This window comes from Notolepis coatsorum (genome assembly GCF_963971535.1).
Source record: "Notolepis coatsorum genome assembly, chromosome: 17".
Lineage (NCBI taxonomy): Eukaryota > Metazoa > Chordata > Actinopteri > Aulopiformes > Paralepididae > Notolepis > Notolepis coatsorum.
In genome coordinates this window covers 92,273,033-92,290,150 of record NC_140181.1, presented here as the reverse complement: position 1 = coordinate 92,290,150, position 17,118 = coordinate 92,273,033, and the positions used below count along the sequence as shown (strand labels likewise).

At 42.8% G+C, this 17,118-nt stretch overlaps 1 protein-coding gene across 1 annotated transcript in view; it reads right to left on the bottom strand.

Moving 5' to 3' along the window:
• chdh (choline dehydrogenase) overlaps positions 1–17,118 on the bottom strand; it is a gene marked incomplete at its 5' end in the record, with an annotated part of 49,957 nt that overhangs the window by 16,482 nt on the left and 16,357 nt on the right. The window contains 2 exons of the mRNA XM_084333552.1: positions 3,347–3,577; positions 5,787–6,240. Coding sequence (XP_084189678.1) covers positions 3,347–3,577; positions 5,787–6,240 — 685 coding nt within the window. The remainder of the gene's footprint in view (positions 1–3,346; positions 3,578–5,786; positions 6,241–17,118) is intronic.

Genomic DNA, 17,118 nt, shown 5'->3' with positions numbered 1-17,118 from the left:
AACCAATGCTGCTGCTTATGAAGAAGAACGGCATTGGCATAAACATGACTTATGCCAACGACAAGTCATGTGCCAACATCATCGGCGTAATTGCAGATACCATTCGCGAGGACACCACTGCTAATGTTTCGTCTGCTCAGTACATGTCGTTCATCATTGATGGAGACACCGACGTATCTGTCAAAGAGTGCGAGATTGTGTATGTCCGCATCCTGGTTGATGGATTGCCCACAAACATCCTGGTCAGACATGTGGAGGTGGAACACGCCAATGCTGATAAATATTTTGTATTATACAGTATAGTAACAAGTAATAGATTACCTGCAGTTATCAATGGCAATATTACAATAGGTCACTTGTAATATCACAATTATTCAGTGTTATTGTGTTAGTAAGTGTTATTCGTACTGTACGTGTATGTTGGTTTTCTATTTTAATTATTATTGTAATGCTGATTATTATAGTATTATATTGAGAGAGCCAGGAGACCAAATTTTAAATCCCGGCCCCAGGATATTGATTAAAGCCCCAGTGGTGGCCTACCATGCGTTTTTAAGGCTACTTTCACTGTTTTACTGCGTTACAGTACTGTTATGTTGTCGTTTTTTTATCAATAAAAGAATCTATTACATATATATTGTTGGTGCTCCTAAATCTTTGCTGGTGCTCAAAATTGTTTGAAGTTGGAAGCACCAGTGCTACCAAGTAAAAAAGTTAATTTCGAGCCCTGTTAACCCCCTAACTGCTCCCAATGAGCAGGTTGGCACCTTGCATGGTTGCCTCCACCGTCGGTGTGTGCATGTGTGATTGAATGGGTGAATGTGAGGAATGAGTTGTAAAGCGCTTTGGATAAAAGCGCTGTATAAATGCAGTCCATCCATCTTAACATGCAACTGCCCGTATATGGGCCCTCTTGAGGACGATTTGATCACCGGCGCGACACGCCACTCTAGCGGCTCAGGTGTGCATATTTTTTAATACAATATATAACACACTGCATTTCCCAAGAGCGTTAGCACAGGTCGCAGGTCACTGGGATGTGTCTATATTCTCCGACGTGATCTGAACAGCGGTAAACTAATACTGTGACCTCGGTATAGCGACCGCGGATGGTCAACTAATTATCTTACCAAAAGTGCGCTGGTAGCATTACATATGTTGTCTAAAGGGGGACATATGGTACAATTTAAGATTCTAATGATAATCGGCATATAAAGGACAACATAGAGCATCGTTAATTTGTAAGAAACCTCAATGAAAACGGCACAGGGTGCTATTGTTATGAAAATGTGATAGAATCCTATAAAAATGTGGACGCATTTGGTTTAGGTTCCGTTATATCAAATTAAAGCCCTATTTGTTGCCTGTCGATTGCCATTTCAGGCGGTTCTCGAGTTACATGCCGATATGTGAGGCATGCGCCAAAGTACACGGCAGAGTCAGATTACCACCCCTGACTCCCGAGGCTCTAGCTCCGTCAATCATTTGGCAATCTTGAAGATTATTGGACATGGTTGTAGCCAATGACTGTGGCTTTCCAAGGATACCCCATGTGGGGATGAGGTGAAAAGGCACAAGCAAAAACAGGAAGAGAAAAAGCCGCTGAATTAATTGAGGTCAATGAGTTTACCAAAATTGCTCCTAATCACTCATTTCTGAACGGATTTTTATGAATTTTGGACATGTACTACATAAGGACCCAGCTGTTTTCCAATTTCTTTGGAATATTGGATGGATATTGCAACTACTACAGAAAAACATGACGTTTTTCTACAACTCAAGTTCAGACCTATGTTACTCTATTTCATTGGCACTAAAAGTGATCTTTATTTATTGTATCAGAAACTTCAGAATGTTATCTTTCAAAAGAGACCAGGCTTATGCATGTGCTATAAGTATAAAGTATAGTATTTTGGTTTGCAAAAAAGTATGCAATCCTCAAGTTCAAGTAAAAATAATTGCCACTTTTCTTCCCACTTGTTAAGAGGTTAAGGAATATATAAACGTACAGCATGTGTCTGTAGGAGATGCTGCTATTGGAAGCACGACTTAGAGAGGAAATACCTCACATCTGTTTTCTTGCCCTGATGGTTTGTAAGAATCGGATCGTGACTTCAAAATCTACATCCGTATAGATTCTGATCATTTGTGTATTGTCACACCATTACTGGCTAGACAAATAGGTTTGCTTCCAAGTTAATCAGATTTCCATCCTGATAACCCACAGAGCAAAACAGACAAGATGCTGATTACCTTATCTGTCTAGACTCTAGACCGAGAGACTGCTTTAGCAGCACGTACACAAGTGTATCACTCCTACTCACGTAACACACACCCACGCACAAATACACAAACACACACACACATGCATGAACACACGTGCACGAACACACATGCTTAGATAAACACACACACACATCTATACAGAAGGTCAAACAGATACACAGACACACACACAGTAGCACGGACTACAACGTATAGCGTATATCATGCCAGTTAGGGTACCTTATGTATACTGCACCTGTGTATACTGTATACTTTACTTACTCATAGTATATATTCAAATTCAAAGTGTTATTGACCATATTTATTGTAACATATAATATAACTATGATAGGGCACCCTCATCGGCACCTTTTTTTTTTATCCACTTTTTCTCCCCATTTTTCTATTTTCTCCCATCCCAATTTAGTGTTTCCAATTCTTCCCTCCCCTGTCTTGAACATTGCTAGACTATGCCTCCCACTGGTCGGCTGCAGTGAGGACCAAGCCTTGCATCACGTGTCCCCTCCGGTACACGAGGAGGCAGCCTGTCGCATCTTTTCACCGCAGCAGCTCGCTCTCTGTGGCGAAGAGTAGCGCGTGGGAGGCTCACGCTGCCCCCGATACTTCCTGTTTCCGCCGCACCGGCGTCACCCAACCGACCTGTAGGAGTCGCTGTCCACAACGTCCAATCCCCTCCCACCGGCTTTCCCAACCCTCTAACACTGCCAATTGTGTTAGTATGACAGCCGGCCAAGCCGGTAGCAACGCCGAGAGCTGGGCTCGATACCAGCATCTCCTGCGTTAGTGGCGAGCGCCTTGCCCACTGCGCCACTCAGCCGCCTCCTCATCTGCACCTTTGATTACACCTACTTGCTCCTATGCTTATATTCAGAGTTAATTATATTGTTTACACTGCCTATTTTTTACTTTCCTACTGTACTATAATTGTATTGCCTGTATTTATGTCTTCTACTATTACCCTGCCCATACCTGTACCTCCCCTCCCCCCTCCTGCTATGATGCCTGAATTTCCCCAAGGGGATCAATAAAGGAATATCTTATCTCATCTTATCCAGCCTACCTGTCTTCTCCCAATTCGTGACACTGTGCCTTCCTGAAGTAAGGCAGACAGTGGTCGTAGTCCCAGCCCTCTGCCCCCTCCCTCTGCCAGCGGTTGTAGTCCTCTGCGTGGCCGCGGATGTAGACCATGGCATTCAGCGAGGACGAGCCACCCCAGACCCGCCCCCTCGGCCAGTACATGACCCGGTCGTCCATGTGGGCCTGGGGCAAGGTGTGGTAGGCCCAGTTATACCTGTAGAGAGAGAGAGAGTGGTAGAGAGACATGACCGGCTGCTGGATCTCTATATTTTAGATTTCTATATTTCAGTAAATATTCCATCCCACTGTATTGTTATTTTTATTCTAATTAGTGTATATACTTGATCACATCGTGCACAATTGTATAGCCCACTGGCCTATTCAATTTGATAATTCGATTCTATTGTGCTTCTATTTTAATTTAGTTTACATTCCATTTTATCTTATTCTACCTTCTATTTTATTCTACCGTAACTGTCTGTCCGTTAACGTCGCACCAAATGACCAAATCAAATTCCTTGTATGTGTAAACTACTTGGCAATAAAGACCTTTCTGATTCTGATTCTGATCCTGAGATTAGATTAGATAAAAATGTACTGTCATGTCATCATACAGCACAAGTACAGTACAACGAAAACAAGTTTGGCATCCAACCAGAGTGCAAATGTAGCAGTAAAGCGCAACAGTGATATACAATGTACAGGTGTATAAAACTGGGTATGAATGAGTACTACTGAGTGTCGTGCTAATCAGATGTGTTTTGTACCTGATCGGGGCAATGCAAACACTAGAAAGTAATGGTTGGTTAAAGCCAGGACAATAGGAATCTCCGTTTGTAATGAATGTCACTCACGTGTCCAAAATACACAAGCCCGGTCCTTTGAACAATGGGCTTTTTCTGGGACGTCCTGACTCCTGACACAACAAGAGCACCGGTGTATCTTCATTACACTGGGTCCCAAAGTGAGACTAACTTTACCCACTTTGGTTCTCTGACAATGACTCCCTGGGTTTGATACCTTTATGTTACATTTCATTTCATACCTTTATTTAAACTCGAAAAGGCAACTGAGGCTCCCCTCGTTTACAGTCACGTTGAGTGTTCATACAGAGTTAAGAAAAAAAGGCATATAAAAATAAGGATAACAAAATTAACAATCAATTAAAACACTTGATTGACAAAGGTTGGAGATCAAGGTTTTAAACTCTGCAACAGAGGGAGGAAAATCTCAAGCGTTAACCCTCCAGTCACCCTTGTCGCAATTCTCTGCAAATAGCCTTTTTTTCACGTGTGTGTGTGTGTGTGTGTGTGTGTGTGTGTGTGTGTGTGTGTGTGTGTGTGTGTGTGTGGATAGCGTTTGCTATATTTTTATGTATATGCCAGGAAAGTAGCTCAGTCTCACATCTTTTGACTCACATTCCAATAATCCATGTTTTTTTTTCCTTCCAAAAATCACTATTAAGCGCACTGCATAAATGTGTCACACCTTCCACCCTAGTCGCAGAAATTAACAGGTTAGGGTTAGGGGTTAGGGTAAGCCTAACCCCCTAACCCTAACTTAAAAAATTGTTAAAATCCTGAAAATGTATGTATGGTGAGGACTGAAGTTAATAATGATATTCATGAAAAAAGATTGGAACGATACATGAAAAATATATGTTTTACTGAGATCGCAGTTTTCGGCAAAGGGCTAAAGGTGTGATTTTTTTTTAAAGGTTGACTCGAGGGTTAAGGACTGTTGGGAGTTCATAGGGCCATCGTAACAAAATGCAGATGAAATGTTCCATTGTGGCCCTGTAAAGCATATTAACCCTCTCATTACCACACTACCAAAGGGTTAACCCCTTCACTGCGACAATACTGAAGGTTAACCCTTTCACTACCACACTACAGAAGGTGAACCCTTTTACTGCCACACTACAGAAGGTGAACCCTTTCACTACCACACGACACAGGGTTAACCCTTTCACAACCACACTACAGAAGGTGAACCCTTTCACTACCACACTACAGAAGGTGAACCCTTTCACTACCACACGACACAGGGTTAACCCTTTCACAACCACATTACAGAAGGTGAACCCTTTCACTTCCACACTACAGAAGGTGAACCCTTTCACAACCAGACTACAGAAGGTTAACCCTTTCACTTCCACACTACAGAAGGTGAACCCTTTCACTGCCACACAACAGAAGGTGAACCCTTTCACTGCCACGCTACAGCAGGTTAACCCTTTCACTTCCACACTACAGACGGAACCGTCTGTAGTGTCACTAGTGTGGTAGTGAAAGGGTTAAAACCTTCTGCAGTGTGTGGTAGTGAAAGGGTTAAGGAACTTAAGACATGAAATGTGATTTTTGAATTCAAAGTGGAGGGTGCTGCGAGCGAAGGGGGGAACAGAGACTCTGCGCGCGCCTCACTTGTCGTCGCAGAGGTTGTAGGTCAGAGCGGCCGGCATGTGGATCTTCCAGGAGAGACGCAGGCTGCCGAGGAGCATGTCTTTGGGCCCCGCCTCCAGCAGCAGCACGGACTCCTGGTCGTCCTCGGAGAGGCGGTTGGCGAGGACACAGCCGGCCGAGCCCGCCCCCACCACCACGTAGCTGTAGGACGCCGTCCTCTCGGGGGACGCCGGCGAGGCGTTCCGGTTGGCCGCCGTGGTGCTAATGTATCGTGCGGACGAGGGTGAGGACAAGGGGACGACGTGAGACCAGAGCGACCGGGCCGATGGACGCCCGCCCTCCTCCTCCTGCTCCCCTGTCCTCCCTCCTCCTGCCTTCCCCGCCGCCGCAGTCCTGGCCGCCCAGAGTCGGAGCCCAGATCTGCCCAGCACAGCCCACGACAACATCCTGGTTCTGGAGGGCTTGTCTTCACTTACTGGTCACCAGTTACTAGGGATACAATCAGCGACAACACACGTACATATACACACACACACACACGCACGCGCGCGCACGCACACACACACACACACATGGAGAGAGAGAACAACTAAACAGGAAGTAATGGGGAGTAGACACTTTTTTTCTTTTACCCCTTTATAACCTTCTTTTCCTCGGCAGAGTTCCAAAGGCAATTTGAGTGTCTTTCAGTTGTTAAGCACTAGTGAGTGGGTTGCAGTTAGGGTCAGGTACCATTCACGATTGAACCGAAACTGCAGTATCGGTCGGTACCCTGTGGTACCTTTTTCTCTGTACTTAACTCATGTACTCTCTGTAATAACAATTTTTTTCCCCAAACTTTGCAACTTTATACACATATCATTTATATTTGCTACTTTATTTTTAATACTATGCTGCTATTTTAAATCGTTTTAATTTTTGTACACTATTGTTATTGTCTGTAGGCTACTACTGTGTGATGTTGCTGCTAGGCCGACAATTTCTGTGAGAAACAAAGAAAACAGGAATTTCACTCTACTGTAAAGCGTGTGTGAAATAAACTTGAAACCAAACATTGCATGCAAGGCAAAGACACACGGCACACACTCAACCCTATCAAATAAACTGACCTGCTTTTATCAAATGCCAAAACAAACATGTAGCCTACATTTGACTCAGACTGGCCTGTTTTATTGAAATGTGCACAGCAGCAGTTTATTTATAATGTGCTTCAGAAGTACGATATTTAGACTATATCTTCCAAATGAATGGAAGTGAAACAGGAGCCTGACACCTGGGAGGAATGGTGGTGTTGACAGCAGAGACTGCTAGTTTACTTGTAGATCATGCACTTACATAGAGGTAGTGAAATATCCCTTAAAATTTTTAAAGTACATTGTCTTCATCATCTTGTACCATGTAGTCATGCCATGTGAATAATATTTCCTTTCAAATGTAGTCGAATAACAGTACACAGCTCCATGAAATTAAAATATGCAAGTGAAGCACAAGTAGCCTACCATGCATTAAATCATAGAATTGTGCTTTTACAGTGCTTGTAAAACACTTAGTTATTGGCGCTTACATTTTATCATTTAGGCCAAAGGTGGCGATAACTGGAGCAACCGAGTTCCCAATGAACTTTATACATGAGTTATTATGGGGGTCAAGTAGACGAATATACCAATACTCTTCTAAAAAATATATATAAAACCCGGGTGTTTTATATTTGTTATCAAATTAACTTCCTTTATCGCATGAAAACACGGTGTAGTAGTACTAGTTGTATGGTGCACTGTTATGGGTTGAGATTGTTGAAGTTGTTGGTGCTACTCTGCACAACAGCAACGCTTCGAAGTAATGTTGTAATAACAACCGCGGGGTTGCAAAGTCAACTCTATGAAAGTAGCGGAATACATCTTTGCAACAACAGACCAGCCGATTGCGTGGGTAGATTATATCATGCAATTCGCGTCATAACTGTCGATTAATACGATGGGAAAAAAACAATAATAGGAAAAAAAAGTTGCAGGCTACTTACCGTACTCAAGTCATTGGGTTTTGTTAACCGTGGTAACACTCCTACGCAGAGTTGGGCTGCTGTGACGTAGAGGCGCAGAGACAGTTGAGTGGCGGACAGGCGGCCTGCTATTGGCTGTGTGTTGAGGGGTTGTCTTGAATGAATGAACGGATGAATTAATTAATTAATTAATGAAAACTTTATTTAACAGATTGCAGAATGGGTACAATACAGTACGGCTCAATACACACAATTGTTAAGGGGATGCAGACCAGAGAAACTATCATTACACATGGGCAAAACAGAGTCTGTAACTGAGGGGTACAATTCCCTGACTGTATTGATAAGTATGGTATCATTAAACCACTACCGCTTTATGTACTTTAACTACTGGCCATACAGTACACAATATATGAATATGATGAACACTTCCCACAATGAAATCGGTTCCAGTCAAAGGTATTAATCAAGTATTTAATGGAGCAAAAGGTACATATGATACTTATATTACATTTGATTGCACTTGTAAGGCAAATTAGTATTCGTAGGCAAATCAACACTGAATGTCCATTCTCTGGTTACGCAGGAGGCAAGTATACAACCTGGTTCTTAGGGAATTATATCTATGGTACACTTAATGATATAGCGGGATATACTGGAAGGGGTCCTCCCGGTTGTAAGCCGGCAGGGGGGGTAGGAGAGCTGTCGGTAGTAGAACGTCTGGTCAACGATATCTAGGGAGACTTCGAGTACAGAAGACAGTGCGATAGACTCTTGATCCGCAGACGAATACAGCTTGGTTCTCTTGTAGGCTGTAGCTCCACAGTGAAGAAAGCTAGGCGGCCTCAGGCTCTCTGAGCGCCGACTCGACCTTGACTCCTCTCGGGGGTAAATCCAACACTCACAGGCGTCGGCGATTATCCGCTCCACAAATCACAGTACCAAAGCAAATATATATTCCAGCCGCACAGGGCTATGCAGACGTCGGGTAGGTAATCCAGTGTACATGTCCATTCGGTCCTCGCCTAGATCTCCTCGGATGAAAGCGCCATGTGGTCGGCCCAGGCTGGATAAGAATCTAGCTAACACAAGGAAGCGTTGGAGATGCTGGTCACTTTAGAACTCTAACCGCACGATGCACCATACACAATAGACTATTATTAACTTAATAGAAATACGTCGCACTCGACGGTACAGTGCCAAACTCTGACAATTCAGTTATTAATTCGCACGCGGTCTCAATGCTATTCTGGGGCCAAACAGGCCATACTTCACCGCACGTCGTATCGTGGGTGAGGCTTCACGTTGGTTACTAAGTTTCTGACTAAGTGCCTCTGTATTCACTTACGCCATATTTATATGCACGGTGAACAAATAGTGCCACTCTCATTTCTGTCGCCGTATCCCTGGGCAGGGCCGGGGCTAGTACAGACATGTCTTGTCGGTAACTTTGAACTTGACTCCGGGGGCTGGTCCCCTGGCGCCTGGTCCTTTGTCCAATAGGAGAATGAACTATTATGGGCTATAGTAGGCTAAAGGGATATTCCGTGTATATGTACAAGGAATATACAGGGGATATCAAACGATATACAAATACTATTCAATATATATCAACAAATAAATATATATACTCGGTTTAATCTGATCCTTCGTAACAGCCGCCCCCTAATTAGTCCCACCTAATTAGCTAAGCAGAGACAGATTAACCGCACTGTCCACTACTCAATGTCTGCTGTGAGGGTCAGTCAATTCACAAAGTCATGGGGTCATGGTCGTCATCGATGGTATCGGGGAGCCTTGGCAGTTCTATTAGCCTCGCCACGGGTCGGGTGTATGTCCGCCCTTGGACGAGCACTTCAGCTGCTCGGACCTTTCCGTCGGCACCGGTGATCACCTTGCCTACGCGGCCAGCCGGCCACATAGCTCGGGGTAGTGACTGGTCGATAATCATGACGACTGTTCCTTCTGTCAAATTGTCTCTCTCTTTTACCCATTTCTGGCGGGTCTGTAGAGACGGTAGGTAGTGGAGTAGGAAGCTGTTCCAAAACTTGTCAGCCAATACTTGACTGTACCTCCACATTCTTCGGCCGTTCGCTTCTTCAGGCCTGTACATTGTCTGGGGTAGCGCGGGGTCCAGCCGCCCCATCAAGAGTGTGTTGGGGGTGACTGGGTCGACATCTGCTACATCACTTGAGACGTAACCGAGGGGCTTTGAGTTCAATACTCCCTCGATCTCCGTGAGGACTGTCATTAAGACTTCTTCCGCCACGGTCTGGGCCCCAAGCACGGCGTACAGGGCTGTCTTTATGGAACGTACTTCTCGTTCCCAAGTTCCACCGAAGTGAGGTGCGTTCGGGGGATTAAACTGGAAGTCAATCTGGGATGGAGCGAGGTGGGTCTTAAGTTCTGGGCCCATAGCTTGGAAGCTCTCTCTCAGCTCTCTTTCTCCGCCTTTGAAGTTTGTCCCGTGTGGGATATTTGTAGATATCCTGATGAAGAATGTGCTCAGTCAACCGAGGCTTGGATAATAACAAAGGTTTATTAACCAAACAGATAGAATACATAGAGAGAATGGCTGAGGCTCTCGCCCCAGGTGATCAGCTGAAATTACCCAGGTAAGAAGCCTTCATTGTGGTCGGGAGGAGCCCTTTATAGTTCAACAAAGGGGGTGTGTGGTCCCATTTGATAGGTCAGATGGGGGGGAGGGGGTACAGGTTTGGGGACACAGGGGAGGGGGGTGATTCCACAGAGAGGGGGGGGGGGCACAGGTAAGGGGAACATATTTACATGAGGACATATTATACCACAATACTCACTTTTCTTTCTTATAATGTGGGTGAGATTAATGTATAATATACCAGGATTGTTTGGAACAGGTAAAAGTGGGGACCGATGTAATCCATCGGTTATCAGATAATGAAAAAATAGAAAATAATTAAAATAATGAAAATGTTGGCCAATGTGTTCTGTTGGTTGGCCTAATAATTTAAACTAGTATTATTTATATACATGATTCATGACATGATCGACTGGACTGCGGTCTGTGTTATTTTGTTATCAGAGATGTGGGAATAGATGTCACCCTTTTCTTTTATTAATCGCTCAAAATACCTATATCAATGAGTGGTCCTCATCTCTGATATCAAACAACAATTAACATAATCATTAGAAGCTATCGCTGTGCAAATATCTTGGCATACCTTCAGTCGTTCATGTCGTGACTCTGGGGAGCTAATGTGATCGTTGTGCATACAGGCATCGTAATAAACCAATTAAATACATGCACTGTCTGTGTGGTCAGAGTGCACAGGGTGAAAAAACAAAATTGTGTTCATAATTATTAGGAATCGGATTTACACATAAGGCTAATGTGTACAAAAACATTTTAACAACCGTTAACCTGGTGGTTAATAAAACTAACATGATTGATTATGGGAAACTGTTCACAAATATATATATATATTTTTGCACATTTTGTGATGATTCTTGATGAAATTACTTAGGATCCAGTTGTATTTAATCTGAGTTTGAGTGTCACTTTCATCTGTGATTGCCTCAGCTTTGTTGGTCTTTACTTAGAATCAGGCAATTTTCTCCATTTCTTCTCTATAAATGAGGAGATAAAACGTCTTATGCATCGCTTCTGTATGTAATTCTAGTGTATATACTATCAATGGTTCACCATACAGGTGCAAAACAACGTTACATGTCCTCTTCTATGAGAGCATAAAACAACTGATTCTTTCTTGTCTGACAATACAATTTTGTAACCTAAGTAATTCTAATGTGATGTAATGTGATCATGTGGTCACTTCTTCCTTCAGCAATACATTTTAGCTCATTATTACTAACCATTGTTAATGCTTTCTCATTGATTTCTTTTCATCACATCCCTAGTTCATCGTTTTGCAGATACATACAATTGTGTGAAAAGTTTCCTGCTTGTGAAGGTATTAATCTGAATGATGTTGCGTCGTTGTTGACAAGGTGTTCTCTGTCGGTCGTGTGGCAGGGCCAAACAGTAACACATAAAAATTAAATAAATACATACAATAGACATTACCTTAGTGGCTAATGTGTCAAAATAAAATTGAAAACCGTTAACCTAGTGGTTAATATAAAAGGTGATTATGATAATCGTTATGCATTGTTCTGTGGTGCATACTATCAATGGTCAAAACAAACTTGGTGTCTTGGAACAATCCAACTGGTTCTGCCCTGTTTAACAATACCATTTTGCAATGTGACTCTGTGATCATTTCTCATTGTCATTATAAAATTGGTTAATGCAATCTTACTGATTGTATTTCATCATATTCCTAGTCAATAATTTTCCAGATACATATGAACTCTGTGAAACAGTTCTTGTTTGTGAATCTGACAGTTGCTGTGAAGTGTTGATCATCTGTTCTCGGTCTGTCGTGTGGCAGGGCCAATACATACATAACAATGTGGACAATGTGTGTTCAGAAGTATCTTGTTCCACAGGTCTCTGATGATGTCTCTTCTTGACGATGCAGTCGGGAACATTCACTGGTCGTCGTTCATTCAGAGGGGGCCTACAGGAGGTCGCCGTCCGCTCCCTGTGTACCTTGTCAAGGGTCACCGGTAGCAGTCAACTATAGTGGTCTTTTCCTGCAGCCTATGTTGTTCTCCATCACCACCACACATCCGCCACTGTGCTCACGCTTGGCTCCCATCAGGCCCAGAGACATGGTGGTCAGGGCGTTTTTGAATGTGTTGTGCTGGTTTCGCTGTCCTCTCCTCGTCATTGCGGTACCACTTGATGGAGGGCGAGGGCCCGCCGGTGTAGTGGCTAGTCAGTAGGATGCTCTCTCTCACACGGATGGCAATCTTGTCATCGGGTCTGCCGCGGGCCGCCGGGGTGAGGCTACATGTCGTCCTTTCTGTCTCTGCTCTCCTTGGTCAGTCTCCTTCGTGGTCCCCTGCTCCACTTTCTTGGGGATGTCTGTGGCCTGGGTTGGATGGCGGTTCTCCCACGGTTGTTGTCGTCGTTCTGGTTGTGTCCGCAGCTCCTTGGCGGCGTCCCTGGTGGTTCTATGCTGTCGTGGGTCGCTCAGGTCACTGGGTTGTGTTCCTCTCTGTCTGGTCCTGCCGTCGTTCGTGGTTCAGGTCACGCGTCGTCTCACTCGTCCTGTCCTCTCACCAATTCGTGATCTGAGGGTGATAAACACTGCCTTAGAAAACTCCTCACATAAATGATTCAACGCCTTTCTGCTAAAGTGGAAAATCATTTTGGGATTAATTCAATTCATTGTAAATAAAATCACTTAATTGACAATAGGAAATGCAAACCAATTGCATTAGCAGTGATCAAATCACTTAATTGACAATAGGAAATGCAAGCCAATTGCATTAGCAGTGATTCCTTACGTCAAGAAGGTCACATTCACTACAATTTTATCAGCTCTTGTATCTAACTAGATCTACCTAGATCTTACAGCATTAGGCTTTAAATAAAATTGTAAATGAATGGCCAAAGTCTTGAATTAGATAAAATAGTCTGTGATGTTAAATTGAAGTTGATCTTACCTCAGGATGCGTTGAGTGTGCCTCAGGATACTTACCTCGCCATGACTTCTCTGGCGTTCTTCACATCTCAGTGTGGCTCATCATGGCATAGGATGGGGAAAAAACATAAAATCTAGGTAGCCAGTTAATTTTGCATGAAAAACAATCATTCGTTTTGTCATCTAACCCTAACTAACCTTACTGTCATGCATTTGTCCTAATAAACTAACCTACACTGTAGCACTCAACACTTTGATGACCATTGTTACTCAGCTGATAGAGGTGTGCCCTGCCTGATGTCCTGTCGTACAGAACCTGTGAGTCGCTTTGGATAAAAGTGTCAGCTAAATGATCAATGTTGTTGATATCTTGTACATTTAGATAATTGTGTTTCAATTTTGGTGGTTGATAATTTTGCAGTCATGGAAAGTACTTGAAATTTGCAAGGAGTTAGTGGTTAAGCAGAGAATAGAAGGAGGGGGATAGTATGTTAAATTGTTTTCATCATTGATCTTTCATCTCAGGCACTTCTACTTTGTTTGGTGTTATTCAGACATCATATCTCTAATTTGTGTGCCTTCTTGAAAAGAGAGAGATGAAAACAACTGGTTAGTTATTCTGTTAGTATGGGAAATATGGTAGCCTTTCATAACTGCAAATTCATCACTAGTCTGATTCATGTTAACTAAGTGGTTCTCTGTTGCCATCCACCGCCAGGTGAGTTCATCAAGTCTGTGGTCACGAGTGTAGGCATTTGCATTGCTTTGTCTCCCAAGTGTAAATCTGCATCTAAAGCGATACTTCCTACTATACTAAGTGGAGATACTAAGTTGAGTCTCTATAGGTGTGGTCAGACTGGCTATTTGCATTGTCTTTCACTCCACATCGTCCTCAGCTGGTTTGAGTGTTCAAATGTAGATTACTTTGGGGTCTCAATTTAAATGATTGTAGCTGGTCTCCCTTTGTGTCTTGTCTGTGTTCAGATGCAAATCACTGGAGTTTCAACTTTTGTGATACAATGTGTTTACACCCATTCTGCATCTTGACCCAGAGCCAGATCTCTTGGTTGTCTGTAAATACAAACACATGTTAAGTGTTTACACCCATTATGCATCTTGACCCAGAGCCAGATCTCTTGGTTGTCTGTAAATACAAACACATGTTAATTTCCCACTCTTTTCTTTTATTCTGGGTGAATCCTCTGCCTCAGAGCCAGATCTGTAAATACAAACACATGTTAATTTTCCACTCTTTTCTAAGACCATCTGAGTGGGTTCTCCTTGATTGTCTGTGAGCTTAACAAAACATCAGCTATTTCTCATCCATCCTGTCCTAGGATGTAATGATAGTGTTATCATTTATCAATCATATCGCATATGTACACAAGCATCATATGAATGTGGAACCACACATTTTGAATCATGTTTAAAAATGTCCTACAATGGAAAGGGCTAGTTATCTTTCATTGGTTCTTTAGATAAACACATGAACTCAAGTGAATATAACCTAAACATCTTACTTTTAAACATAATCTATGTTGTTTGTGTTCCAAGTTTTCAACATTGAAAGCTTATAAAGTCTAATCTAACGCTGTTTATGTGGACTACAATTCCTGTACTGCCATATACTGGGAACCGGAAGTGTTTGTTTAGCTCCCATGGTCAGTATGCCCGGTACGCCCACAGATGTATTATAATTCTGAAACAGACATTGTAATTAGCTTTATGTGACTTATAATGTGTAAATTAAAGCACATAAACACTCAAGTGATCTGAGATAGTTGTAATTTACTGTAACTGAGATGATAGTTGTGTATGTACAGTTAGATGTAGCAGTACTGACTATCTGTATGTCATGTATGTCATAATATGTCCTGATAAATTGAAAATGGGGGACCCTGATGTAAACAAGACTAAAGTCTCTCTCTGGTCTGCATCCCCTTAACAATTGTGTGTTGAGCTGTGCTGTATTGTACCTATTCTGCAATCTGTTAATAAAGTTTTCAATCAATCAATCAAAGCATCTATATTTATGATTTTCATACTCACCGGGGACAGCTGTTGGATCCGTTACGTGTCGTCAGCAACCCGCATCTCGCCACCGCAACTCAACATTTTCCAATAGCAGCGCGCACATACATATACAAATAAAACATATACTACACGTGGATTTCACGCACCCTTGGCCTTGGGCACATTACACTTTACGTTCGCTTATGGATAGTTTAATATAAAATAATAACTTCACGGCGCGCATAGCGTCACGTCATTGCTCCATGCGACGTTCGTGTGTTCTCATTCGCCTCGGAAATAACGCTTTGTAATTCATACAGTATTTTTCCCACGAGCTCTCAATAGCCTGGAATTCCTATACCAGCGTTTTGTTACCGAATGAACGCGCCTGTGCATATGTGAAACGTAAACAACCTGAAACGATAAAACTATACTTCCCCAAATGGCCGTTCCCGTGGGCCGGTGTTCTGCGGAATCCGGAAATTACTATCCTAGTTTGTTCCCGTGAACTGCACTTCAATGTTATTCTTTGTATAACGGTAACTCGTCTCTCAATGCTCGTCGCGCTATCCGCAGCCGGTTCTTGACTCAATAAAGCAACGCGACGGGTCCTATAATACTTGTGCACATACAAACGAGACTTAAACAGACAAACAAACATTAATACATATAAGTTAACGTGTGTATATATCTGACTGTATTGGATCGCTGTACGTTTAGTCGGCCAACATCTGTTGCGACAAGGCATTTATCCCTTGATTTAACTACACATCGTTATTAAAATCATAACGACCGAACCTGACTTCGAAATTTACCAGCGATATATTAGATTATATATACCTTTTAATCATACTCTCGGCCTCTTAACCCGCGACTAACGTCCTGTTTAATGTACTTTCCGCGACTGATGTCCCGTTTAATGTACATTTTACGTACTCCCGGGACATCGCGTAATCATGTACTAACTAGGACATCGCGTGATCATCTTCCCGCTATCTGTATTGATCAATTGGTTAATTTAATCCAAAATACATCGTTTTCAGGAATGGAAGAGATTGTGAGCTTAGTTTGAGGTTGAAACAATGAATATTATGACGCTACTCTGGTAATTTCTAATTATGATTCCATCAGCTTCTCGGTCCTACTTCCCGCCTCTTTGCAAAGGAATCACAGAACGTTTTTAACAGAGTAGCGTTTTCCAAGGATATCACATCATAATAAGCTCACGTATCTTCTTTTGTTGTACTGTGTGCCTTAGCTTTTGGTCGGCTCCGACTCGACCAGGAATAGCACTTCAACCTTTGTGCCTAAACTTTAGGGACTAGCACATATAACCCATCCTTTCAGAACCGCCTGATAAGGACCCAGGTGCATGCGCGCCCTGGTAACGATTCTCAATACAGATCAGATATATTAATGCACATTATTCTTACTCAGCCATGGTCTCAATATTTGACAACATTCTGTAATATTCACCTGGCACAGAGAAAAGCGGGAAGTTTTTAATTCCTTTCCATACATTTTTGGTCGACCAGTCTATATACTCACTTTTCTCTGTATAGATGAAACGATACAGCATGCCGGGAGGACGCAAAAAGTCTGTCACAAGTTCGTAGACGCCAATTGTGGGATATTTGTAGATATCCTGATGAAGAATGTGCTCAGTCAACCGAGGCTTGGATAATAACAAAGGTTTATTAACCAAACAGATAGAATACATAGAGAGAATGGCTGAGGCTCTCGCCCCAGGTGATCAGCTGAAATTACCCAGGTAAGAAGCCTTCATTGTGGTCGGGAGGAGCCCTTTATA